Source organism: Sceloporus undulatus, chromosome 7 (genome assembly GCF_019175285.1).
Source record: "Sceloporus undulatus isolate JIND9_A2432 ecotype Alabama chromosome 7, SceUnd_v1.1, whole genome shotgun sequence".
Taxonomy (NCBI): domain Eukaryota; kingdom Metazoa; phylum Chordata; class Lepidosauria; order Squamata; family Phrynosomatidae; genus Sceloporus; species Sceloporus undulatus.
In genome coordinates this window covers 73,272-98,715 of record NC_056528.1, presented here as the reverse complement: position 1 = coordinate 98,715, position 25,444 = coordinate 73,272, and the positions used below count along the sequence as shown (strand labels likewise).

General features: G+C 56.8%; 1 protein-coding gene across 4 annotated transcripts; it reads left to right on the top strand.

The window, feature by feature from the left end:
- Positions 1-167: 167 nt before the first annotated feature.
- On the top strand, positions 168-11,498 carry LOC121936575 (anoctamin-7-like). Of its 4 annotated transcripts, none has more exons than XM_042478908.1 (22): positions 169-506; positions 592-767; positions 880-1,023; positions 1,110-1,246; positions 1,381-1,438; positions 1,548-1,658; positions 2,125-2,290; positions 2,594-2,684; positions 2,784-2,880; positions 3,143-3,286; positions 4,529-4,666; positions 4,769-4,867; positions 5,624-5,726; positions 5,879-5,990; positions 6,363-6,417; positions 6,663-6,760; positions 6,979-7,115; positions 7,515-7,720; positions 8,327-8,469; positions 8,542-8,632; positions 8,908-9,042; positions 10,290-11,498. In XM_042478908.1, exons 1-22 carry the CDS (start codon positions 224-226, stop codon positions 10,314-10,316), a joined length of 2,751 nt encoding a protein of 916 aa, XP_042334842.1. In that variant the 5' UTR covers positions 169-223; the 3' UTR covers positions 10,317-11,498. The 4 variants fall into 4 exon arrangements, with proteins under 4 accessions (XP_042334844.1, XP_042334842.1, XP_042334841.1 ...); XM_042478907.1 differs by having other exon boundaries at positions 8,908-9,070; XM_042478910.1 differs by lacking the exon at positions 10,290-11,498 and having other exon boundaries at positions 168-506; positions 8,850-8,989.
- The last annotated feature ends 13,946 nt before the right edge of the window (positions 11,499-25,444 follow it).

The window sequence follows — 25,444 nt, the reverse complement described above, 5'->3', positions numbered from 1 at the left end:
GCCGGACTGGGGGGCCTTGGGCCGGGTGGCCCTCCTCTGGGGTCTCCGCTGGGCTCCTCTCCTTTGGCAAAGGCTCTGAGGGAGGGCTCCCTCCAGGCCCCGCCCCAAAGGGGAGGGGGGAGGGAGGGAGAGGGGCGGGGCTTCCGCCGGATCCCGGAAGTCCAGTGCCCTCTCGCTCCTCCTCCTCCTCCTGGTCCTGCTGCTGCCGCCGCCGCCGGCAGCCATGGCGCTGAAGAAAGGCCCCCGGGGCGGGAGGGAGCGTCCCCCGGAGGCCGGCGGCTGGCTCCTGCTCGGCCCCGAGGAAGAGGAAGAGGAAGAGGGAGGCGGGCAGGGGGCGCTGGGGCTGCTGGGCGCCGTGAGTCCGGGGAGGGAGGGCGGCGGAGGGCCCCTTCCCTCCGGCCCCATCCACCCACCTTCCTTCCTTTCTCCTCAGGAGGGGGAAGAGGAGGGCCCTCCTTCGGGGGCCTCGCGGGGCAACTGCCTGAGCGACGGAAGGAGCCCCATCGGTGAGAGGGCGAAGGGAAGGGAAGGGAAGGGGCCCGGCGGCGCTTCCGACCCCGACGCCTCCCCCCAACCTCTGCCTCTTTGCAGACTTCATCCTGGTTTGGGAGGAGAGGCCCCTGCCGGCCCCCGGCAAGAAGAAGCGGGGCTCCCGGGCCCACGGCGAAGGGGCCCCGGGCCAGGAGGGGGGCCCCGGGGGAAGGCAGGCGCGTTGGCGGAGGAAGTTCCTCCGGAACCTGCGCGGCGCCGGCCTCCGGCTGGAGAAGGTGAGCCCGGAGGCAGGCAGGGGAGGGCTGGGGGTCTCCCTTGGGGCCATGCCCAGCCCCTCGCCCCTGCCCCGGGGCACCCTCCCAGCCCTCCTGGCTCTTCCCTTTGCAGGAGGAGGAGAAGGAGGAGGCCTGGCCCAGGCAGGGCCAGAAGAGCAGGAGCAGGAGGCGGCGGCTGCAGTACCTGAAGCTGAGCGCCCCTTGGGAGGTGCTGGTCTACTACGCGGAGGAGCTCTGCCTGCGCGCCCCTCTCCAGGTGGGGCTCCAGGGACGCCCCAGGGAAGGAGGGGAGGGCAGAGCGCAGGGCCCCTTCCCATCCTCTCCCGGCCCCTCTCTCCGCAGGCCCACCCCAACCCCGACCGGAATGCTTCGGACGCCTTCCTGCGCCGGCTGCGCCTGCCCAACCCTTTGGCCCAGTGGGTCCCCAACAAGCCCATGGACTACTACACCTGCGCCTTCCGCAAGTCCAAGCTGGACAAGTGAGTGGCCTCCGGAGGCCATTCCAGGGACAGTTCGGCCCCACCTGGGTCCCTTGAGCGTGGCCTCTCCCTCCCCCTCCCATTGGCCCCTTCCGGCCCCCTCCTCACCCAGCGACCTTCTCCCTCTCTTCCAGGTTCCTGGGGAGCAGCTCCCACAGCAGCTACTTCACCAGCACCCAGAGGCACCGCATTGTAAGGGGGCAGGGGGCAGGGGAGGGGGCGCCCGGAGCAGGGCAGACTGGGGCACCCCGTCTCAGCCACCTCCTTCCTCTCTGCTCCCCCCCCCCCCGCCCCGCTTCAGGTGTATGAAATCTTGGCCCGGACGGCCTACGGGAAGCGCAAGCGCGCCGAGATCGGCATCGACCGCCTGCTGAATGAAGGGGTCTACATGGCAGCCTTCCCTTTGCACGAGGTGAGGGGGGCTGAGTGAGGGGCCCCACATCTGTGTCAAGGGCCCCCTGCCCTAAAATGCTGTGACCCTCCACATGCTCCAAGGCACTCTTGTTTTCGACTGAACTGAACAAAGCACTAAGAAGCTGAGGGGGGATGCCAGAAGGAGTCAGTTGCCTCAAGTGCCCCCTCTGTGCCCCTTCTTTGCCCTCCAAATGGTTCTTGCATGGCCCCCTCCCTTTGCCTCTGATGCCACTTGGCCCTCCAGCAAATCCTCAGACGCTGCTCTGCCATCTCTATGCCTCTATGATCACTCTTTCTTCCTCCCCTTCATCTCCTCTTTCTTCTCCCACTTTCTTTCATTTCTTTTTCCTTTTCTCTCTCTTCTCTACTCATTCTATTTTTTCTTTTCTTCATTGTCTTCTTCATTGCTTTTCCTCCTATTCTCTTCTCTTTCCTCTTCCTTCTCCTTCCTCCTCCACCTCCAGGGCCCCTTTGAGCTGCCTGAGTATGAGGTTCCTGAGGAGGATCTGAACCCACGCCAGGTGCTGTACAGCTTCTGGGCCCAGTGGAGCTGCTGGTACAAGTACCAGCCCCTGGACCACATCCGGGAGTATTTTGGAGAGAAGGTGGCCATCTACTTTGCCTGGCTGGGTGAGAGGCATGGAGGGGGGCTTCCCGTATTTTCTCAGCATGCTCCTCTTCTTGCCTGCCCCATGGGAGCACTTAAAAGGACAGCCTTGGCATCACCCCCACACGCAAATACACACCCACCTAATTTGGGTCGAAAGAGGAAGGAGCAGAAGCAAACTTTGGTTGTCTCTGAGCATGTGCAGAGTGGATGGTGACTCTCATCTGGCCGTTGTCCCAGAAGGAAGCAAAGACAGGCTGTGTGTGTCAGGGGGATCCGGCCAGTGTTCCCCTCCCTTACGTTCCTCTGCCCCACTGTCCTTGCAGGCTTCTACACGGCCTGGCTGCTCCCGGCTGCCTCCGTGGGGACCCTTGTCTTCCTGGCTGGCCTTTTCACCATGGGGAGCAACAAGCCTGCGTGAGTTTGGGGGTGGGGTGACAAGGGAAGCGGGTGGGGGTTGACCTGGGGGTGCCTGCCCCCCTTCCTTCCCCACTCAGCTTGCCCCTCTCCCCCCAGGCAAGAGATCTGCAACAGTGGCGGGCAGTTCCTCATGTGCCCCCTCTGTGATACCTGTGGCAACTGGAACATCTCTGAGATCTGCCCCATGGCCAAGGTGAGCGGGGGGGCATTTGCCCTGGAGACAAAGGAATTTGCTCAAGTGGGAGGGAGGAAAACCTCTTTCTCGCCCTCAAGTCCAGGGCAAGGGTAAGCTTTTGGTTCCCCAACTCTCAGCCGGTGGGGGTCTCAGTGCCTCCCTCTGCAAAACGGAGTTGGCAGAAACCTGGAGTGGACTTCTAGGACATTAACAGCAGTGCATTGTCCATCCTGTCCCCCTCCCTGCTTTCCCTTCTCTCTCCCCCCCCCCCACTTGCCAGGTGGGCTACCTCTTTGACCACCCAGGGACCGTCTTCTTCAGCATCTTCATGTCCTTCTGGGCTGTGACCTTCCTGGAGTACTGGAAGCGGAAGAATGCCACCCTAGCCCACCATTGGGACTGCATGGACTTCCAGGAGGAGGAGGCAAGTGGGAGACCGGATCTGGGCCACCTCCAGTCCTTACTGTGGGTGGCAATAGCATTAGCGAGTACTTTTCTATACCGCTTATCAGGGCACTAAAGCACTCCCTCAGTGGTTTACAAAGTGTAAGTGAATTGCCCTCAACAAGCTGGGTACTCATTTAGCAACCTCAGAAGGATGCAAGCCTGAATTGAGCTTGAGCCCCCTTGGCTGGGATTGAACTCGCAACCTTATGGTTTGTGAGTGAGTGGCTACAGTACAGGCATTTAACCACTGCGCCACCAGGTCTCTTATGGCGGGGGAAGAGAGGCAACAGAGCTCCCCATGCCACCAGGCATCAGGCTGGTCTTAATCCTCCTACCTCCCCCCCAGGGCCTAATGGTGGGCATTTATATTAGGGGTGGGTCATTGTGGGGACACATGAACCCCCCCCCCCCAGGAGGCCTAGGAAGACCACCCTCTTGTCAAAAAAAGTCATCATTGGTATTTTTGTCCCAAGCGCCTTACACAGGATAGGAAGGAGGTATTTCTTTAGGAAAAAGGAACCCTCTCCTGGGCTTAAATTGGTTTGGAGGGGGCAAGAATGTGACAAAAATACCCAGTGTCTGATGGGGGCCCTAAAAGGCTTGTGGACACATGTTCCCACCCTGATTTACACAATGCTAAGGTCACTCATGCTCAGCGTTCAGTCCCTGGTTCAGTGGGGCATGCAGGCAGTCCCAGGTCCCCTTGAAGGACACCAGGGGACCAACAACGAATGGAAAATGAACAGGAATATGGCACTCTGTGTATGTTTAGTGGACCACTTCCTGCTCTTTCTCAATGTTGCTTTGGCCCTGCCCCTCAGTGTGAGAAGTCCACATCTTGCAATCCACGCTTGGCCCTGTATCGCTGGCTCGCTGGCTCACCAAGGAAGGCTCAGCCCCTGGTGCCTGCCATGTTTTTTGTTTTCTCAAAGGGGAGTGTGTGTGTATGTGTGCGTGTGTGTGTGTGTGTACGTGCAAAGAGTAAGTGTGCAATGGGGCTGCTTCCCTGGCACTGAGAAAGGGTTGGGCACCCTGGCATGTATCACCTAGTGAGGAGCTCTGGGCAGGGAGCAGTTCCCCTCCGTGGCCAAAGGAGGGCGCCTCAGACCAGACATCCCCAGCTCTAAGTTCCCCTTTAGCTCCCTCCCACTTTGTTCCCCCCCCAACACACCCCTCACGCTCACTGGGCCCACCTTTCCTTCGATTCCTCTCCCCACAGGAGCGCCCCCGCCCAGAGTTTGCGGCCCTGGCACCCCACATGGAGCAGAACCCTGTCACGGGGGTGAAGGAGCCCTACTTCCCACAGCACGACCGGCTCTCTCGCATCCTGACCGGCTCTATGGCCATCATCATCATGGTGAGCAGGGGGGTCCTTGGCATGCCCCAAATGTAGAGGGTGGGGTCTGGGCCCCATCTCCTCCACATTAAGCCCCAGCACCCACCATCTCCCTCCTCCCAGCTATGCGTGGTGATGATCTTCCTGGTGTCGGTGATCATGTATCGTGGGATTGTCAGCACCATGATGTACCACACGGGGAACACCGTCTTGATGACCCAGGTGAAGCGGGGGAGCGGGTCCGTGTTGCACAGGGGCTCCTGGCACCCTCCTGGTCTATGGAAGTCCGAGAGATGCAGAACAGGCCAGAAATGAATCTAACATTTTTCTCATCATTGTGAAAAAGATGTAAAAAATGGCACAGTTTTTAAAGGCCATTTGCAGTTTGAGATTCGTTCTGAACACAATGCATGGCATGTGTGTCTGCACATGCTAAACAAAATGGCAGTTTTTGCACAGAAGACAAGTTTCACACACAGTACTGTCTGCAGAGAGTTTCTGCACAGAAAATGCTGTTTTCTGTGGGGTAGGACCCTTGTCTGTTTGGGCTCAAATCACAAATATTCTCACCCGTCTCGAATTCATCACATCAAGTTTCCCAAAATTTGAGAGGCCCATTTTTCACCAGTTTTCTGAATGTTTGTAAGTCGTCTTTCTGTGTGCAGCCTGGGGCAGAATGGCCATGCTGAGGGTGCCATAGTAGTAGAAGCAGCCGTCATGTTCAACGCAGAAATAGTAGTATTTAAAAAACACCCTAGAAATAATTTTGGGGTTTTTCTTTGTGTCTTGCTTTTCTGCCATGAGTGCAAAGCTCTGGGGACGCTATGGCAGGGCTAGAAGGAGGTTTGCCAAAGAGGCTGGTGTGGCTGGGAGTCTATGGGAAATGGCTCCAAAGTCAGCAGGCCCCTTGGACTTCGGGGCTGGATGCTTAAGGCCATTTTCCGCCAGGGCACGAGTGGGTATTTTTGTCTCCTACAGGCCGGGAACATTGCCAACCTCAGCAGCTCCATGGTGAACTTGGTGCTCATCCTCCTCATGAGTCAGGTCTACACCTCCCTGGCAGAGCAGCTGACCAGATGGGGTAAGAGAGCCAGCAGAGCCCCTTGGTAGCAGCCGTTCCCCACCTGCCGCCACCATTGGCACACCTGGGCTCAGAACTAGGGAAGCCATGGTGCCATCCAGGCTGAGAGGCCAGCCTGAGTCCGCCCCAACCCCATGGCATTGCCTCTGCAGAGATGCACCGGACGCAGACGCAGCATGAAGACGCCTTCACCTTCAAAGTCTTCATCTTCCAGTTTGTCAACTTCTACTCCTCCCCATTCTATGTGGCTTTCTTCAAAGGCAGGTGCGGGATGCAGTGGTTGGTGGCATGGGGGCCGGGGTGGGTGCTCTGAGGAGAGGATGCATGCCCCCCAGGTGAGCTTCCACGGAGAGGGAAGCCCTTGATGGGGGCAGGAAGCCCTCCTCGTAACCTTTAAGCATCTTCTCCTTGGCCTTCCATAGACCAGGATGGGGACCAGGGAAGAGCAGGTGGTAGACTCAGAGATGCCAGCTGGCAGGATCCTCCCTCACTCTAAGCAGATGCTGGTCTCCCCATCTGCTCCTGGCACCCATTGGGGCTCTGGGACTGACCAAGCCCTGTTCTTGGGCCAAGGCTGAGGCAGTCTCGTGGGACCTCCTTGGGGTCAGATGCCCTTCCCTACCTTTCTCTCTCCAGGTTTGTGGGATATCCCGGCCACTATGGGAAACTCTTGGGCATGAGGAATGAAGATGTAAGTGGGTCTGGGGGAGGCAGGAGATACTCTTCCTCCCCCCAACACTCCTCCTGCCCTTATGCTTCACCCCTTCAGTCTGGCGGGCTGTGGATGCCTGACATGGCACCCACTCTGGGAAGGTTTGGGAGGTCTTCTAGCCATGATCTCTGGCTGTGGCACCCCATAGGGAGCATTTCCTACTTTCAGTGCCAGTCCCCCCGTCCCTCCTTCCTCCTTCTCTCAACCCCTTGCCTGCCCTGCAGTGTGGTCCTGGCGGATGCCTGATTGAACTGGCCCAGCAGCTCTTTGTCATCATGGTGGGGAAGCAGATTGTCAGCAACATCCAGGAATTCTTCCTTCCGTGAGTCAGACAGGAGAAGCGGAGGGCCCCATGGAGGTCACTTACTTAGGGGGAGGGCTCCTCACGGATCCCCCTTTCCTCTTCTCCCCTCCTCTGTCAGTGTCTGCAGAAACTGGCCTTTTCCCAGCCGTGGGAATGGACCACCATCAGAAGAGGGCTGCCCTTCTGAGTGCATCTCTCTTCCACATCATTTTCTTCCCCTTTCTCTTTGTGGGCAGGAAAGTGAAAGCCTGGCATCAGAAGAGGCAGCTGGCACGGGTGCGAGGCTCCCAGATCTGTCCGGAGCCCAAACGGTGGGAGGAAGACTATGAGCTGATAGAGTGCGAGGGGCTTTTTGAGGAGTACTTGGAAATGGGTAGGTGGAGGGGAGCTGGGGTTGGTCTCCTGGCAGGAGTCCAGCCTGGCCTTGGGGTCTCTACCCTTGCGCTTCCTCTCCAGACTCTGCAAAACAGCCTTCTTGGGGTCTTGGTGTGCATCCAATTTTGCTGGGCTTCACAGCACCTGCGACTCCCTGGGCGGTGGGGCAGAGGGCTATGGCTGCTTCCCTCTGCCTGCCAGGGGTCAGGAGCAGGCCTAGGGTGGACAGTGCCCCCATTGCTCCCTCCCCCAGACCCAGTTGCGGAGATGAGAGCCAAGGCTGGTGGGTATGGAGAAGGAGGAAGAAGCCGGGCAGACTATATGATCGGACAACCATGAACCCTCTGCCCGCTCACCTTCTCTCCTCCCATCCTGTACCCCCGCCCCACCCTTGCAGTGCTCCAGTTTGGCTTCATCACCATTTTTGTGGCTGCCTTCCCACTGGCCCCACTCTTTGCGCTGCTCAACAACTGGGTGGAGATCCGCCTGGATGCCCAGAAGTTCGTCTGTGAGTACCGGCGCCCTGTGGCTGAGCGGGCCCAGGACATCGGTGTCTGGTTCTTCATCCTGGATGTCCTGGCCCAGATCTCTGTCATCGTCAATGTGAGTCTGCAGGAAGCCTGAGGTGGGGAGCAGAGGACCCAGCACAAGTCTCCCCAGGAGCTGTCTTCCCCCACAGGATGGGATGGGAACCAGTCCCCAGCTTCTCATTTTTTGAGGAGCCCCTTGCCTATACATCCCAAGGTTTAAACACCTGCTCCCCCACTCCCCTCCTCACCATCCATCCTACAGAACAAGGTGCCCTAGGAGAAAGAGCCCCCCCCCCATCCCTCCCACTGCAAAGGGGCAAGGCCTGGAGAGCCGAGACTGCAGGGCTGGTGTTCTCCCTGGGGCTTCTTCAGGGGGCTGCAGGGACCTCCCCAATCCTGGCCCGAAAATGCTTTGAGCCCACAATGCAAGGAGGGGGTCCTTGGATGCCCCATCTCTCCCCACCTGCATGGAAGAGAAGGGTCCCAGGGCTCAGCAGGGCAGTGTATCTGTTATGGGTTTTATTCCCAACTTTACAAGAGCAAACTGTGTCTCCCCAAGAGGCTCAAGATCTTGATTGGATTCTTAACAAATTTAGCCTGAAACTGCCCTACCAGCCTCAGGGCCATCAATAGGCCCAGGCTCCTGCCTGACTCTATGTTTGTCTGTCTGTCCCTGCAGGCCTTCCTCATCGCCTTCACCTCCGACTTCCTCCCGCGCCTCCTCTACCAATATGAATATGACAGCCAGCTCCGTGGCTACGTCAACTTCACCCTGGCATACTCCCCCCCAAGCTACGTGGATGGCAACCACACTCTCTGCCGGTGAGCGGGGGCCACTCTGCCCCAGCCCCTGCAGCCTGACTGACCAACTGACCAACTCTCCTCCCTTGACAGGTACAAGGCCTTCCGGGATGCCCAGGGCAGCTACACCCTCTTCTACTGGAAGCTGCTGGCCATCCGCCTGGGCTTCATCATCGCCTTTGAGGTGAGCATGGCCGCTGCAGAGAGGGGCAGAGGGGAAAAGCAGTGGCAACAGTAGCCTCCCCTGGCCCACAGCTTCCCCTCGGCATCCAAAACACTTGCTGCATCCCTTTGCTTCCCAGGGACTGGGCCCTGAATCAGGAGGCCTCAGTTTGGATGCCCCTGCCCCTCATGTTCTCCCATCTGCCCATGATGGGCGGTTGTGTTGTCCTACCTCGCAGGAGGAGGCCCACAGGCTGAGAAATCCCTAGGGGCTCCCCTGCCTTGCCTCCCCTGCAGCACGTGGTCTTCTCCTGCCTGCGCCTCATTGACTGGTTGGTGCCAGACGTCCCGGCCTCCCTGGAGGTGAAGGTCAAGCGGGAGCGCTACCTGGCCAAGCAGGCCCTGGCTGACAACCAGGACTTCCTGCTGACGGTGAGTCGCGACTCCTCGCCCTCGCCAGGTCAGTGCCCGTAGGAGGGACCTCGGGGCCCCTCTCGGTGTCTGTTTTCTTGTTGGTGGCAAACACCCGGCAGCAGGGGAGGGGGACCACAGATGGGGAGGGGGTGCTAGAGGGCATTCAGGGCTCCAGTCTTCCCCCTGAAGACCACCAGTCTGCCTGGGGGTCCCCTCGGCCCATGGCCACTCCAAGCAGGATGATCCCCTTAAGGCCCTCCGATCAGCCTTGGGGCCATTAAATGGATTCATTCCCTCTGCTTTGCCTTTTCTTCATCCCCTTTACTGGGGAAACTTAATCTGAACCCATCTTGTTTGTGGTGGATGGGTGCCAGTCAAGAAGGGGCCTGGGAGGAGGGCAGTCTGCTGTGAGGGGCAGCGTTTGCCCTGGGCAAGTTGGAGCACTCTGTTGAGAAGGCTGGCTTTGTGTTCAGGACCAGGATAGCCTTACCTCCCAAACAAAGAGTGACCCTGGGCACAGAGTGGGATTTCCTTTGCATATCCAGGGTGAGGACTGCCTGGGCTTTTAGACTAAGGGGCATCTACTTTAGAACCATTTTTTTTCTACAGGTTGTACCAAGGAGATGTATTACTGGAGGGCTTTCGGGGTTCTTGAGGCTGGCAGGGAAGCTGAGGAGGGATGGCCACTCCTGGGCAGGGGACATTCATAGTGCCTGGCCCCTACTGTTTCCCATGATAGCCTTTGGGGTGTGAGAAGGAGGCAGGATGGAAGGCAGGCAGGGGACAAGGTGGGGAGAGGGAGACCCCAAGGAAGCAAAGCCCCCTCAGCCATGTAACAGGGACAGGGCATGGGGAGAGTGTCTTTGCCCCATCTCCTTCTGACCCTGGTCAGAGAGGGTCTACCGCCGGCACAGTGAGAGCCCCCTAACTCTGGGTTCCTCTGCGCATGTGTGTACACACAGAGTCAGCAGCTCCTCCTGCCATCCTCTTTTGAGCCCCAAATGGGAGCCCTGTAGTTCTGGGGACATCCTGCACACACCCCTCCACTGTTTCCAGGTGGTTGTGAGTGGCAGCTGTGTAACGGTGGCATGGTCTCTGTGTGTTGTGGTGAGGCGGTGCAGGCAATGTTGTATTTTGGAGCTCTTGTCTTGTGTTTCTTGGGGGTGTCATGGCTGGCCAGGGGGCTTTTTGTGTTGGGGGGAATAAGAGCCCCTTGTCCTTTTCTGACTGCTATTATTAATTTCTGTTTTTCTCTCCTGGTGCAGCAAGCAGCCTTCTATCCGGCAGCATGATATAGCTGCGAGGCCGTCAGGACCCTGCGGCCATTTCCTTGCTTTTGAGAGGCTTGGAGACCCTCATGTGGGTTGGAGAGGCCCCCTTGGTGTGTCCACTGTGAGGAGGACCCCCAAAGGCCATGGGGATGGATGGAGGAAGACCCTCTGGACCTGGAGGTGAACCAAGGACGTGAAGTCTGGGGGCCCCATTTGAGCTCAAGCCGCTTTGCTTCCTGGCTGCTTCCTCTGTCCACCCCACCTGTACATCCCCCTCCATGCATGGAGGCTATCCCTCTTCCTGACATGCGGGGTAAGCACCATTAGGCCCCCCAGGTGCTGTGACAAAGGGGAGGGACCAATCCTGAGGCCCTCTGCCCACCTGCTTGCTTGCTTGCCTGCCCTCCCAGCAACCTTTGCTTCATTTGCCATTGTGGTTGTGAGCATACACTGGATTTGCAAACAGTTTCTGCTCCTGCATCCCCATGGCATCCATTCCTTATTTATTTAATTTATATGCCTGCTTTTCCTCAGGCCCCAAGGAAGACTTAGTCTGTCCTTCTGCTGGGAGGAAGGCGGGCCAAGAGAGGGAAAGGGGTGGGGGACACTGGACTTGCCAACTTTTGGCTCTGGGTCCATCCTCCTGCAAAAGGTTGAACACAGCTTCCAATGAGGGGGCGAGTGTCCATCGTCCCCCTCCTGCTGTAATTTGACAGGTGTCCAGTTGGGGCCCTGGTTCACCCATTCTTAATGTTGCTTACCCCACATGCGCTGCCACTGCTGCTGCTTCTGTGTCTTCTCTGTGGCTCCTTTTAGCCCTGGTCTGTGGCCATCGCTTGGGTTAATGAAATGCAACTGCAGCATGCAGATTGCTTTTAGGGGTCAAAATCCCACCGTTTTGCTTTCCTAGAAACATCACTAAAGATCGCTGGAGTAAACCTGTGATTAAAAGCTCCCTTCTCTTGCAGAGAAGAGTGGCTGCCTAGTTGAGGGACAATCTGTAACAAAAGTGGGGTAACCGCAGGTGGGAAGTGACCAGTTGGACACTGACATTGCCAGAGGAGGGAGCTGGCTGGCCTGTCCTCTTCATGTCCTCAGAGCTCATGGGGGTCCCTGGCATGGTGTCCCCTCACCCCCACTACCTGTCCCTTGCTGCTCCACTGATCGGAGGCCCCTAAGAATGAATAAAATATGCTGAATGATGCCCATGTGCTGGTTTCTCTTTGGGGAGAAAAGGAGGGGAGGGAGCCATCTAAGACTGGGGCCCAAGGAAGTCAGCACAGATGCCCTCTGGGGAGGGCCAGGAAACGCAGCAGCCACCCAAGACATGCTCCCTCCAAGCAAGGGCTGACCTGGCCGAAGCTCACCCCCAGATGCAGCCCCCGAGAGATGTATTTGTGTGTCCTTCTGGAGCAGCAGCCAAGGTTGCTTGCGTGGCAGGCATTAAGAAGAAGGCCAGAGGAGAGGCTTTGGGTGGGAAGGGCACTCTGTGTATGCTCAATGGACACTTCCTGCTCTTTCTCAATGCTGCTTTGGCCCTGCCCCTCGGTGTGAGAAGTCCACATCTTGCAATCCATGCTTGCCCCTGTATTGCTGGCTCAGCAGCCACTTTTTCCTCAAGGAAGGCTCAACTCTTGGTGCCTGCCATGTTTTTTGTTTTCCCAAAGGGGAGTATGTGTGTGCAAAGAGTAGGTGTGCAATGGGGCTGCTTCCCTGGCACTGAGAAAGGGTTGGGCACCCTGGCATGCATCCCCCAATGAGGAGCTCTGGGCAGGGAGCAGTTCCCCTCCGTGGCCACAGGAGGGCGCCTCAGACCAGGAATCCCGTGTTTCTGCTGGAAAGGGGGGGGGCAAGGTCTTCCTGGGGCTTCTGTGAATTTTAAGTGATTGATGTTAAATGGAGGTTATTTTAATAGGGGTAGATCTTGTTGGCCTTATTGGATGGATGTAGTTTGTCTCAAATTGTCTGTTCATTGTTGTTCCCGCCTCCTCGACCCAGGGGGATATTATTACTGTATTATTATTATGCTTCCAGAAGTTGCCTTCTTCTACAGTAATTGATTGCAGAATTGGCTGGGGCCAGGAGGCTGCCTTCCTCTTCCTGGGCCACCAGGGGGCAGCACTGCCCAGCTTTTGTGGCACTTGCTGGGCCCCTTCAGCCTGACTTGGGAAGGGATGCTGGCGGGAAGGTTGGGTGGGCGCTGCAGGAGGGAGGCTGGCAGCAGTGTCTCTCCTGCCATGGCCTCCTTTCCTCTTGAAGGCAGGTCTGCTCCATGTTGGAGGCAGAGGGGCCTTTCCTTCTGAAGGACAGCGGTGCTGGCAGCCTGGAGGCTTGCAAGCGGAGGAGGATGTGGGCATCCATCTCACTCCCCTCCAGCCTTGCACCACTCCTGGATTTACGGCTCTCTTCTAATTATACCTAATTTTCCATCTCTCTTTCTCTAATTTAACAAGGCAGGCAGTAAAAGGGGGAGGCCCCGCTCCCACCCGCTTGCACTTGACATGGCTGTCTGGCCCATCATCCAGGACGGGCCCAGGCCTGGTGCAGAAGGCGCGGCTGGGCTAAGAACCAGGTGGGAGGAGGGAGGGAGGGCGGACCCTTGGATTCAGGGTGCCACCCTGGCATTTAACAAGCCTCCTTGCCGACTGGGGTGGCTCCACATTTCAAGGTCTGCTAGTCCGCCGCCGCAGGAATGTTTGTGGGGTGTGACTTTGGTTCCACACAAGGAGGTCATAGCATTGCCAGAACAGCAGTGCAGGATTCGTCTGACAATCCACTGGGATGTCTGAAATCAATGAGGCTTTTCTTTACATGAGTGAGGGCACAGAGGAAGGAAGGAAGGAAGGGAGAGAGACCCACAAGCCCCGTGGGGAGCCTAGGGGCACCCTTTGGCCCAGACCAGGAGTGGGTCAGTCCTCCTTGCCCTCTTCTGGGCAGGAAGTATTGGGGTGCTGACCAGCGGTCTGGGTGCTCTGCCCTGGGACACAGCTGAGCCAACCTTTTGGGCAGAACAACTGCAGATGCCATCAGGTGGTTGCTGAGGTTTTGCCATGCTAATAAGGGCTGAAAAGTTTAATTTGTTGGTTAATGGACCAAGACCACATTCCTGTGTTCGCTCGCTCTCGCTCGCTCACGTGGGAAGCAGGCAGTGAAGGCCATGAAGGCCAGGTCCATCGGCTGAAGGTCGAGAGCCATAAAGCTTTGAGGGAGCCACTGAGGCAACCATCTCGACTGGGGCACAGGGGGGATCTTTGGAAAAGAAACCTCGGTTGGTTCTGCCAAATTCCTGTACTATCACCTGCGAAAGAGCGGCAAGGGTGGTCTTTTCTTCTAAGCAGGAGGGGGAAAGGAAGTGTCAGGTTTTGTTTATTCTGTGTTATCTCTAACTGGCACTTATGGGGAGGTGATATGGGGCGGGGGCAGACAAATGGCTGACGGCTCCAAATGGTTTCCTGAAGGGTGATGTGGGGAGGAAGGGTTCACATGCCCTTATGAAGGTGCAACAAAGGAAGGTGCTGGGCCCAAGACAGGCAGACGCACGCATGCACATAGGCAGGCCCTGGACGGCCGTTCCCCCCCCCCCCGGAAGGCGGTTCAGCCCCACTGGCAGCTGCAGTAATCCTCCTTGATCCGGGCTTTGGCAATGGGGGGCTTAGTTCCTGGCACCTGCTCACAGCAGGAATTCCCCAGCTCTTGCCTGGATGGGCACACATCTGGGGAAGCGGTTGCCACCACCTGAGAGTGCGGCCTCCCTTTCATGTGGCTTCCTCCCGTCTGGCAGGGGCCTATGCCCCCACCCCCAAAGCCCGAGGCGCCTACCAGGTGGATGCCAGAGCCCCTCACTCACTCCAGGAACAGGGGGTCCTGTTCTGCAGAGGCCCAGGGGCTCCTTGGGTGCTGGCTGCTTCCCTTGGGAGGAAGGGGGGCTGAGGCACTGCTTCACGGGGAGAGCGTGCGCAAAGGGAAGAGAGCCATGCTTATGGCCCATGCGCCACAGTCACAGGAGTAGATGCTAGACAAAGCTTACAAAACCGCCGAGACAAAACCCTGTGATAGGTTTGCCTAATAAATAGAAGAGCACACCACACAGTTTGAAGGCAGGCAACAACAGCAAAGAAGGAAGGACAGAAGGACTGTCACCTTCCTTTTCCAGCTCCCCCTTTTCTTCCTGCCTCTCAGGAGGCTGGAAAACATCTTTATTCCAGTTGGGAGATTGCCTTTGAATGGCTGGTATTGCATTTTAATGGGGCTGTTGAGAGAAGCCCTGTAACTTTTTATTGCTCTTGTGATGTTTAAGACTGTGCCTATAAATGCCAGGAGCTGCTCTGAGCCTTTTGCAAGCGGAAAGCATACGCCCGTCTCTGGTTTTCATGAGACTGGGGCTCCTGCACCTTCCAATGGTGGCCCCGGCAATGGCCCCCCACGGACCCCTGGGGCGGCTGCCTCACACGAAGCCCAGTCTCTCTGGCTGTGGCTGCTCTGCCCGCCTAGGAAAGGCCTCCCAGGCCCCTGGCTAGTGTTTAGGGCTGCTGAGCCCTGGGCTCCCTGTTTGGGTTGCTGAAAAGGAAGTGCCGGCTCATCAGCTCCGGAGGACAATGCGGTGGCGGCCAGCCCTGGCATGGGGCCATGCTGGGAACCGGTCTCCCATTGAGGCCTAAAGCCCCCATGGCTTTGGATGCTTTGTCAGCCCAACAAAAACCAGGAGGCCGCCTAATGCAGGAAGGAAAGGCCCCTCAGGGCAGAGCGCTTCCGATCTCAGGGAGGAGGCTTCCCAATGCCAGGGAGACCCTCCCCAGCCATCCTTCCAAGGGGGGGCCAGGCTAGGTGCCACTGCATCAAGAACACTCTGGAAGGGACGCATGGTTGTTGTGTTGGGTGTCTCCAGGAAGTTTTGACTTACGGTGACACTGAGGTGAACCTATCGCAGGCTCTTCTTGGCAAGTTTTGGGTGGAGGTTGCCCTTACCTTCTTCCTCTCAGGCTCAGAGACCGTGACACCCACCTGGTGGGTTTTTCCAGCTACGGTCGGCTTCCCATTGGATGCTGGCATGAGGTTCTCCTGCAAAAATGCCAGCACACCAGTACCCTCCTCTGCCAAGGCGGATTAAAAGTGGCCAAAGGAAGGAGGAGGAAATGGTGGTTAGGGGGAGGAAAAGCACAGTTGGGGAAGAAAGGCCCTTTCTGGGACATAATTTGCCCTGCTGGCAAAAAGGTGGCGACCTGGGCTTTGTCTTGACATATGCCCAAAGCATGGCTGGCTCTGCCACCCCCACCCCCCCAAAATGCCCAAGAGGCTGCCAAGCAATGAATGTATTCATCACCCCTGAGGTGCCCACTGGCAGAGTCCTAGAATCATAGAATCATAGAGTTGGAAGAGACCACTAGGGCCATCCAGTCCAACCCCCTTCTTCTGCCATGCAGGAAATCCAAATCAAAGCATCCCTGACAGATGGCCATCCAGCCTCTGTTTAAAGACCTCCAAGGAAGGAGACTCTATCACCCTCCGAGGAAGGAGTGCATTCCACTGTCGAACAGCCCTTACTGTCAGGAAGTTCCTCCTAATGTTCAGGTGGAATCTCTTTTCCTGCAGCTTGCATCCATTGTTCCGGGTCCTGTTCTCTGGAGCAGCAGAAAACAAGCTTGCTCCCTCTTCAATATGACATCCCTTCAAATATTTAAACCTATTTATGCTTAAATGCAACTATTTGTAACATTGCTCCCTAGTGAGGTTTTGTGAAAACCAACATCCCAAGATGTGTTCTTTGTTTGGTTACAAACATAGATAGACAGATAGATAGGTATAGATGTAGATCTAGAGAAACATAACCACCAGAGGCCCAAAACTGCCTGCAAGAAGCCCTCCTTCAGCCATGCCTGTCTGCCAAGGTGTTGCCCAGAGGAGGAGGAGGACCACCATGCGACCCAAGATGCCCCCCAGGCAGCCCTTGCCCTGCTGTGACCCGGATCCCCCACCTGAGGAGGATCCAGGCCTGGCTTTGGGGGGTCTTCCTTCCACTGCCCTTGTCACAGAGGGGGTCTGGCTTCCCCTAGGCGTCCCCACGCCTCCTGTCAGGGGGAATTAGCTCTAGGGGCCAAGAGGCGGCAGGCCAAGGCCTCAGCACCTGCCCCACGGCCCTCGAGGGCCAGCTGCTGCCTTCCCTGGCAAAGAGAAGACAGGGCAGCAGGAGCCTCCCTTGGAAAAGGAGGGCAGCCTGGGATGGATACTGAATGGCTTTGCAAGAGGAAGGGGCACTTTGAAGAAAGGCTTGGAAAACATTGCCCCCAGACCCCCGCTGGCTGCAGGATTTCACAGTTTGGCATCTTCTTGCCAAAGAGGGAAGACCCAGCTCCCCATCAAAGATGGCCAGCCCTGAGGGAGACTATTTGTTAAATGGGGAGACTGTGGGGAGAACGCCAAGGGCCTCCATTGGGGCCAGAGCAACAGCAGGGCTCTCCATTCCTGCCCCAAACAATCCCTTTGTGGCACAAAGTGGAGGGCAGCGCCAACTTGCTGCAGGGCACCCCTGGAAAGGTCCTCCAAAGGGGTTCCTAAGGGAGCTGCCATGGGGGCATTCTGGAGCCCACTCCGCCCCAGCATGCATTGCTCCACCTCACTTGGCATGAGCTGCCTCCAGCTCGTGGTGCCACATTGAATTACCCTTTCTGTCTCATTCCTCTCTGTTCCCAGCATCTGCCCATCAACACCTTTCGCAGACCCCCAGGAGGAGTTTGTGGGGCTGTGGCCCATTTCACACCTGCCGCGACTTGCAAAAAATGCTAGGAAGTGCGAAACGGTAGTTGTGGATTGGCAGACAGTGTGGGCAGCACTAAGGGTTGGGGGCTGAAGTAAGGGGGGATGGCAGGTGAGGGAAACAGCCGGTCCCTGGGTGGCATCTGCCTCTCTGTCTGCTGCAAAGGGCACAGGGCCAGGCCATTTCTTTCGTGCTTTCGCCAAGATGAAAATGCAGAAGGATGCTGAGAGGCTGCTCAGATTTGCCTTGGGAAAGAAAGCTTGCCTCCTAATCTCCCAGGGATCAGCTGGGGCTATTCAGTGGCAGGAAAACACTTTGTATGTGCTCAGAGGCATAGCTAGCATTCATCATTCCTCCGTTTGCTCACATGCAGCAACATCTGGGGGACCAAAGGCTGAGAATCTGTAGCCTACAAGCCTGGGACAAAATCTATTTAATGCTGTTGTGACAGACTGGAGTATGACAAGTTCAGGTCACAGCATCTCAGCCTCCGTTTGAATGTGCTTCCTCCACCGATTGAGATGGCAGGGACCAGGTCCTCCATGGCTTCCTTTTGGGCTAAGACTACTCAGGGCGGGCAAAACCCAGGGGTCCTCCTCAGTTTTGAGGGTTCCTCCTTTGTCTCAGGGAGCTGCAGGAGCCTCTCTGGACCAGGACTGGAACCCAGCACCAAAAGTCATTCTCTGGCTGCATTACTGTCAGGAGGAATGTGTGAAGAATGCAAAGCCTTGCAGGGCTGGGCCCCTTGCTATTTGTTCAGTGAGGCACAGGTGCTGTAGGGGAGGCATAGATAGGGCTTGGCAGGGGAACCAGGCTGGGCAAGTTTGGAGGACTCCACTGTGAGGCCCACCAACCTGGAAGTCTTTGAGAAAGAGTAAGGTCTGTGTTTTATTTTACTGGAGCTTTCTATGCTATGAGAAGGAGGATGTGTTCATCAGTGTAGTTGTTGTTGTTGTGTGCCTTCAAGTCATTTCTGGCTTATGCCAGCCCTAAGGCAAACTTATCATGGGGTTTTCCTGGCAAGCCTTGTTCTGGGAAGGTTTGTCATTGCTGTCCTCCGAGGCTGAGAGAGTGTGACTTGGCTGGGGTCACCCAGTGGGTTTCCATGGCTGAGCCGGGGTTTGAACCCTGGTCTCTAGAGTCTCAAAGCACTACACCAGGCTGGCTCCCTCGCGATGTATTACAACCAGTTTAAAGACCTGGACTTTGGGGCTGGATGCCACTCTATTATGGCCTTGGCTGAAAGTATTGGAAGCTGAGTGTTGCTTTCCAGAGGATGAGGCTTGTGGGGTTCCCTTTCATAGAGGCCCTTGGCAGTCTGGGCCACTTGGCATTTGGGCTCAAACTCCTTGTGCCCTGAGTCTCGATGCGGATCAAACGCTTGGGAAGCAGTGCGGACACAGAAGGCAGGGCCCCAGCCAGCCTCGCCACGCTCTTGTGGGCCTCCAGGGCCCTTGGCTGGGAGCCTCCTCTGCCCCATTGAAGCTGCGACTTCCGCTCCTCTGAACACAGAGGAAGATGTTCCCAACGGTCTAATTAGAGGAATTAATTTTGTGGAAATGTCTCTGGGTTTGGAAGGGTTTTGTTTTGTGTGTCGTCTTGTGCCGCCGCTGCCACCTCCTCTTTGCTCTGGCTCTTGATGCTGAGAGATCCCTTCTTCTCTGGCCGAAAGCGCCTTCCTTGGCAGGTCTCCAAGGGAGAGGGCTGGCAGAGGCACAGGAGGAGATTCCAGCTGAGGTTTTGGGGCAGATGTTCAGAGGAGAGGCCCTCCATGGCAGCTGCAGGTGTGGGGAGCCAGGGGCACAGAATAGCCCAAGGGCTGGGCAGGTGGTAGGGGGGGATCTGGGGCTCCAGGCGGCCACATCAATGTGGGCATCAAGCAGTTATGGGGGGAGTCAGCCCTGTAGAGGCAGCAGCCCCAGGCGAGGGAGGTTTCAGCTATAGCCGCCAATGGTCCCCCACTTTCTGGGTGATGCTAAGATCTTCCCAGGAGAGAGGCCCTTCTGAACGCAGTCCCACCTGGAAGGATCCCAAGGGCTTCCTCCTGGGATGATCAGGCGCTCTCTCCCTGTTTTGGGAAAGGAGGTGAAGACGCCTGTTTTTCCAAGTGACCTCTTAAATCCATTTGATGTTTATTGCCTAATTGGTTTTGGTGTTGGGTTTAATGGTTTTATTGTCCAATCTGTTTTTAGTGGTGTTGTTAGCTGCCTGGAGTGCTACTTTCAGGGCAGGAAGGTAACAATAAACAGTGCTGGTTTGGGCCCCTGGGTTGCTCCTGCTGCTGGCCGTCCCTCCGCTTCCCAGGCATTCATTCCTCTGCCCCAGAAACTTCTTCAGCTCTGCCCTGAATGTCTCTGAGCTGCAGCCAGAGAGATCCACTTGGCATCAAACAGGCTGTTTGATAATAGAATAGTAAGTAAACTGGCATATTGGAGGCAGAGAAGAGGGATGCAGTGGGTTCAGGCACCAAGCCCCTTTGGCATTTGGAGAAGGGGGCTATAGCCACCTGGTGCCCCCCAGATGCCTTGGGCCATGGCTCCCATCACCTCCAAGTGTAGGTGATGTAGTCCAACAACACTAGAAGGCCCCAGTCGGGAAGACAGTGGAGCCCGTCATCTATGAAAGGAGGACAGCCATTCCTGAGTTTGTCTCCAGCTTCTCCAGCTTGTTGGACTACATCACCTACACCCCATGAACTGGGCACCTTATGTAGGCACTACCAACTCCAGGAAGGAGGGCCCAGGTTCAGGAGGGGCCCTCTCATAAGCCACCGTCCAAAGTGTTTTCCTTGCAATGGAAGAAGGGGATGTTGTGCATGTCCAGAACACCTCTCCTCCGAGGGGGTCTCTTTGGGCAGATGTCCTCCACTGACCTGAATTCCTGGCTGGGTTGAGGCATGTGGGGCAGGACGCATGAGCCAAGAGAGCCAGGGGTTTAAGGGGGCAAGGCAGCTGCCTGTCAGCCCCTCTTTGCTCTGGGGCTGGAGAGGAGAGGCTGGCTGCAGGGCATCTGCTGCCGCCTGGGGATGGGGAGAGGGCTCTTCCCACGGACGGACAGAGGAGAAGGCCTGCACCATCATTGCTGGGTGACAGACACTGCCAGGAATGCTCCAGAGGAGGAGGAGGAGGAGGAAGGGGCTGAGGCTCCTCCTGCAAAGGACTTCTTGGCCTGGAGGGTGAATTCCACAAAGTGGCACCACCTGTCCCAGCATGCACCACCCTCCTTCCCTCCCCAAAGAAGAAGGCCTTGAAGGCAGGAGAGGGCACGATGGGGGAGACAGCTTCCCAAAAGGACTCAGCAAAGGAAGGGGTTCAGCACCCCTCTGCCCCCAGCCAGGACCCCCACTCGCTCCAGGATGCTTCTCTTGTATGCTGGCCTTTTACCTTCATCCCCCAAATGCTGGCATCTGCACTGGTCAACCTCCACAGGTATCCATCCCCAGGACAGAAGGCCAAGGGGCACCCATGGCCCTGTCACCAGTAAAGGCGAGGAGGAGCCTCTCTGAACAAAAGCTGGCCACCCAAACACCACAAACGTGCAAAAGCCCAAAGCCCTCCCTCCGCTGGGTGGGCAAATCCGTCAGTTTCGTTTTGTTAAAATCTCAAGCTCTTTCCATGTAATCTGGGAACATTTTTATTATAGAAAATTGGGCTGAACATAGTTGTCACCCGAGGAGCTTTGGGCAAGCCCCAGCCTGTTCACGCAAACTTATTTTTGGCCTTGCTGTGCGGAGTAAGACAAGGAACTTGTGAAGCACTTTGTGCGCCAGGAAGAGTGGCAGGATGGGCTGGATGAGTAACAAAAGCAACACCTCTTGCCACACAGGAGTCGGCCCCAGGGACCCAGGGCCTGGCCTTCCCCCCATTCCACCCGCAAGGAGCAAAGGCACATGGCCCTGGCTCACTAGTCCTTCTGGGGAGAGGAGTGGCCCTGGGTGGGTCTTGGTGGCAAGAAGGCACCACTCTTGACAGGGCAAGGTAGGTAGGGAGAGGGCAAGGGCTTCCTGCCTTTTGTCCCACAGCTCTCCCGATGGAGGGCAAGGGGGCAGTGTGCCCTTGCCAGCTTCTCCCCCTCCCTTCCCTATATAGTATGAAATAAGCACTACCATAGGAATAACTAAACAGTCTCCAGTTACTAGTCCTGGGCAGCCTAAATGCCAGGATTGAGGGGATTGTGTTCGGCTTCTGTTGCGTCTCTTGTTTTGGCACCTGGACTGTAAGCCCCAGGGACAGGGAACCTTTCTCAGGGCTGGGTCCAGATTTGGGAGCACTGAGAGGTTGTGTGTGTGTGTTTTGGTGCCTTCACATCACCCCTTAACGTTTCAGAGGGCTTTCTTAGGCAAGGAATCCCCAGAGGTGGTTTTGCCCATTCCTTCCCCCAAAACACAGCCGAAAGCACCTGGCATTCACCAGCAGCCCTCCCCTCCAAGGACCAACTGCAGAGGAGACGCCCTGAAAGAAATGGGGCCCAAGTCAGCCCTGGCTGACCTTCCTGGCTGACTTCAGGGGCTCTGCTCTGGGCATAACATGCCCTGGGTCTAAGCCATTACTTGTACAGATGATTTCTGTATTGTAAAACACTTCTTCTGCATGGGATGCCATCCACGCAGAGGCAAGCCATCCTGAGTATTACTCACCTACAAAAGCCCTATGAAATGCACAGGTCACCATGAAAGCACAGGCGCCTAGGCCTGCTCCTGCTTAGAAGGCCAGTCTTGTGGGCCACTCCACTCCATGGCTCATGGCAGAGGACAGTGTCTTCCCAGAGGCACATCACTGGCAGCCTGCGCAATGGCTGCATGCACCCAGTGGCCTCAGGAGGCTAAAAGCGAGGGGTTTGTCAACCAGGGGCTTGACTGTGCAGATGTTGGCTCTTTGGGACCCCATGTTCTCCTCCAGTCTCTCTCTCAGGGTGAACCATGGCATCCTCAAAAAGCCATGATAAAAGCAGCTTACTACCAGAACAGAAAGCATGCCTCCCCCACAAGAAGGCTCCAGGTCTTGTGGAGGCTCTGGGCCCAGAGCTTTTGTGTCAGAGCATGGAAGGAAGGGATGCTGTCCTGGTGGCAACAGAGCACTCTGTGCATGCTCTGGACCTTTCCCCACAGCTCCCTGTCAGAGAAGTCTCCGTATGGCATTCAAAACAGGTTTGAGTCTCTGCCCTGCCCTCAGCCGAGCCCCAAGAAACACACTGAACTGGTTTGCACTTTCTGATGCGCGCGTCAAGAGGTGCCTCTGCTCAGAAGGAAGAAGTCCTACAGGGAAGCAAGAGGGAGGCTGTGGAGGGTGTGAAACAGGGCTTGGGACTGACGTGGCTCCTCTCAAAACACTGGCTGTAAGCCCTCTGGGGCAGGGACTTTTTTGCCTTCCTCTCTGGAGGGAAGGCCTCCCGCAGCGATGACACAATGGAGACTGATCTGACGAAGCCAAGGCAGGGCAATGGAGGGTTTGGCGTCAACTGCCTTTAAGTTGACTTTGGCTCACGGTGTCCCTGTGAACAAGACCTCCCCCCAAGACCCTTCTTCTCAGCCACTCTGCTCAGGTCCTGCAGGGTCAAGTCTGCCCACCTGGCATGTGGCCTTCCTTCCTTCAGCTTCCTACCTTTCTTAGCATCATTGTCTTTCCTAGTGGATCGTGCCTCTTCATGGCGTGGCCAAAACACCACAGCCGCACTTTCCTCATCTCGGCTTCCAGAGAGATTTGGCTCAACCCAAGAGCTCTTGGTTTGTCTTCTTGTCAGCACTCCTTTCCAGCACCACATCTCCAAGGAGCTGGATTTCTTCCGAGTTTCTTCACTGCGCAGCTCTCACATCCGCACATGGCGATGGGGGATACAGGGGCTTGGATGACTCTACTTTTAGTGTTCACTCTAAACAGCAGCCCTCTATGTTAAGCTTTAGGGTCTTGCCTAGTTCTTTCATAGCTGCCCTAGGCAAGAGCCTAAAGTATCAAGATATACAGCTGAACACTTAATCATTCAAGCCGTTGTATCCCCCATCGCCATGCATGGATGTGGGAAGACCATGCGCCAGTCCTTTTCTGCTTGGGGCTGTCCAGAGTCCTACTCAGCCTCATGGCGATCTCAAGCCCAGGCCACTGCTGCCCCCACGGCCCCCATGGCCTTAGGCAGGCGTGCCTCTGAGGTGCGCCACCAGCGCCAGGAGCAGCCAAGGTGAAAGGCTCCCGTGAGTCAGCCTCATGGCCTCCTTCACAAGCGCCGGATGGCAGAGGCAAGCAGGAACATGCCTGGCTCCTTCCAGGGAAGATCCCTCAGGCCCAGGGTTGCCCAACTCCCCTGAGGAATTGCCACGCATCTCCCTCGGCATGCTTTTGTAACAAGGGAAAGGCTAGTCAAAAACGACAGCCCTCTGTTTCACCTCTGGAGATCTGGGGGAGGCGGACTTCTGTGGGGCCGGGGGCAGTTGAGCAGCGGATAGGCAGAGCTGGCCTGAGCCATTGGCATGGCATGGCAAGGAGGTGCATGGGACCGAATGGGGCTCTTCCGTTCTGGAGGAGGGCTGGCTTGACTTTGAGGCAGAGAAGCCGGAGGCAGGGTTCTTCCTCCGGAGGCCCTTCCTGGGGATGCCTTTGCGGAGGCTCCTCTGGGCGCATGTGGCTTCCCTGGCATCTGGGCCTCTCTCTCTCTCCTCCTCTTGGTCTCCCTCTGCGCTCTTCAAAACACACTGCTGCTGCTGCTGCTGCTGCTGGGTTAGGGCTGGATTTTTACAAGCGCTTTGCTGGCTTTTGTCTGCCTGGGTTGCCATTTGGCCTGCGGGCCTCTCTGGCCCTTTATGGCCGTCCTCCGTCCTTCCTTCCTTTGGGTTTATGGTGGAAGAGTGGGGCTTTTATAAGGGTTGTCTAGAGAGAAGGGAAACGGTCATTGCCCCAAAAGTGTCCCAAGAAAGGCAGGGACAGAAGTCCAGAACGAAACATGAGATGCCTTCCAGCATGTGACGTATACCCTAGTTTTTAAAAATGCCCAGAGAAACGTCTGGAGAGGAACCGAGGGGCAGAGGCCGATCGCAATGGAATAAATGCGTCTCCTCTTAAAGGGTTGATGTTCCTTCTTTCAGTTCTCAGATCTCCCTTTCCCAAAATGACATGGTCTGCAAATAGATAAAACAGGCCGCAGACTCAAACGCAGCCTTTCTCCTCTGGCTCTTGCCAACTGGAAACCGTTTTGTTCCTCCATCTTCTGCCCCACAGCCTCCTCTTTCCCAGGCTGCGCATCCGAAGAAAGAAAGGCTGTGGTGCGATCCCTAGTTCCTTATGATCAGCGCAAAGGCCCAATCCACACAACGCATCAGGAATCATTTGGTGCCCTTGGTTGCCCAGTCTGTGTTTCCAGCATGGTCCCTGGCGCCTCTTCTTCTCCTGGACCCAGTCTGCCATCTCTCTCTCCATCTGTGGCCAACATCTTTGCTCTGGTAACCGGAGGGTATGCCACTTTCCTGGCAGGAGAGGCCCAGCGCTTGCCACAAAGCCCCTGCTTTTCCGCTTCTTTCCAGTCTGTGGGCCGTTGCCTTGCTTTCCATACTTTGTTTGCAACGGCCTGAAAGACAGACTGGAGGTTGGAAGCCATTCTGCTGTCTCTCTCTGGAGCAGTATACACTGAAGTAGCTTTTGGCCTGCTTTGCAGGGCTGTCGTAACCAAGGAGGATCCACCGCCTGGAGGTTTCCCAAAGCGGTGGGTCGCCCTGGACTACTTCGGCCCCTGTTGAAAGTGGACCCCTCCCCTCCTTGGGCCATTCCTCTCTCTCCCTCCATTGCTGCCGGGTCTTCCCTTGGAGTCAGAGGAGCCCGGCCCAGTTGCCACACTTGGATGCGGAGGGAGGCTTCCCATTCCTCCCTTTGGCTAAAGACCAGGCCGAAAGGGTTTCTGCATTAGGTCACCAAGAGGAAGCGGAACAAGGGAACAAGGCTTCTTAAAAAGGAGGAGGAGGAGGAGGAAGAGGTGAACAAGGGAGGACTGATGTCATCCTTTCTGTGCAAAGGCCTCTTGTCACACCTTTGAGGCCAAAAAGGGAGGCTGCCTTCGCAGGGAGGCCTGCTGGACTGGGTCCACACTGGAGAAATAACCCGCTTTCGTTGCCTTGGCTCAAGGCTATGGGATTCTGGGAGTGGAGTTTGTTGTGGGCCCAGAGCGGAGCAGAGCCGAAGGAAGGAAGGGAACTCCCAGAATCCCATAGCCTTGAGCCAGACAACAAGTTAAAGCGGCGCCAGACCGGGTTATTCCTCCAGCCTCGGAGGAGGAGGAGGAGGAGGAGGTCTCACTCTCTCAGCCCAGGACTCTCTCTCTGGGTCTCCCTCTGGGGGCGTGGCCTGGGCCTATGGAGGCGGGGCCCCGTGACGTCAGAGTCTCATGAATGAACCGGCGACCAGAGCTTTCTTCCTGCCAG

Excerpts from the sequence above, each read along its gene's own strand:
- LOC121936575 (XM_042478907.1), top strand. The coding sequence starts at position 224 with ATGGCGCTGAAGAAAGGCCCCCGGGGCGGGAGGGAGCGTCCCCCGGAG. Across the intron at positions 1,024-1,109 it reads GCCTGCGCGCCCCTCTCCAG|GCCCACCCCAACCCCGACCG; the intron begins GTGGGGCTCCAG and ends CTCTCTCCGCAG. Across the intron at positions 2,685-2,783 it reads ATGGGGAGCAACAAGCCTGC|GCAAGAGATCTGCAACAGTG; the intron begins GTGAGTTTGGGG and ends CTCTCCCCCCAG.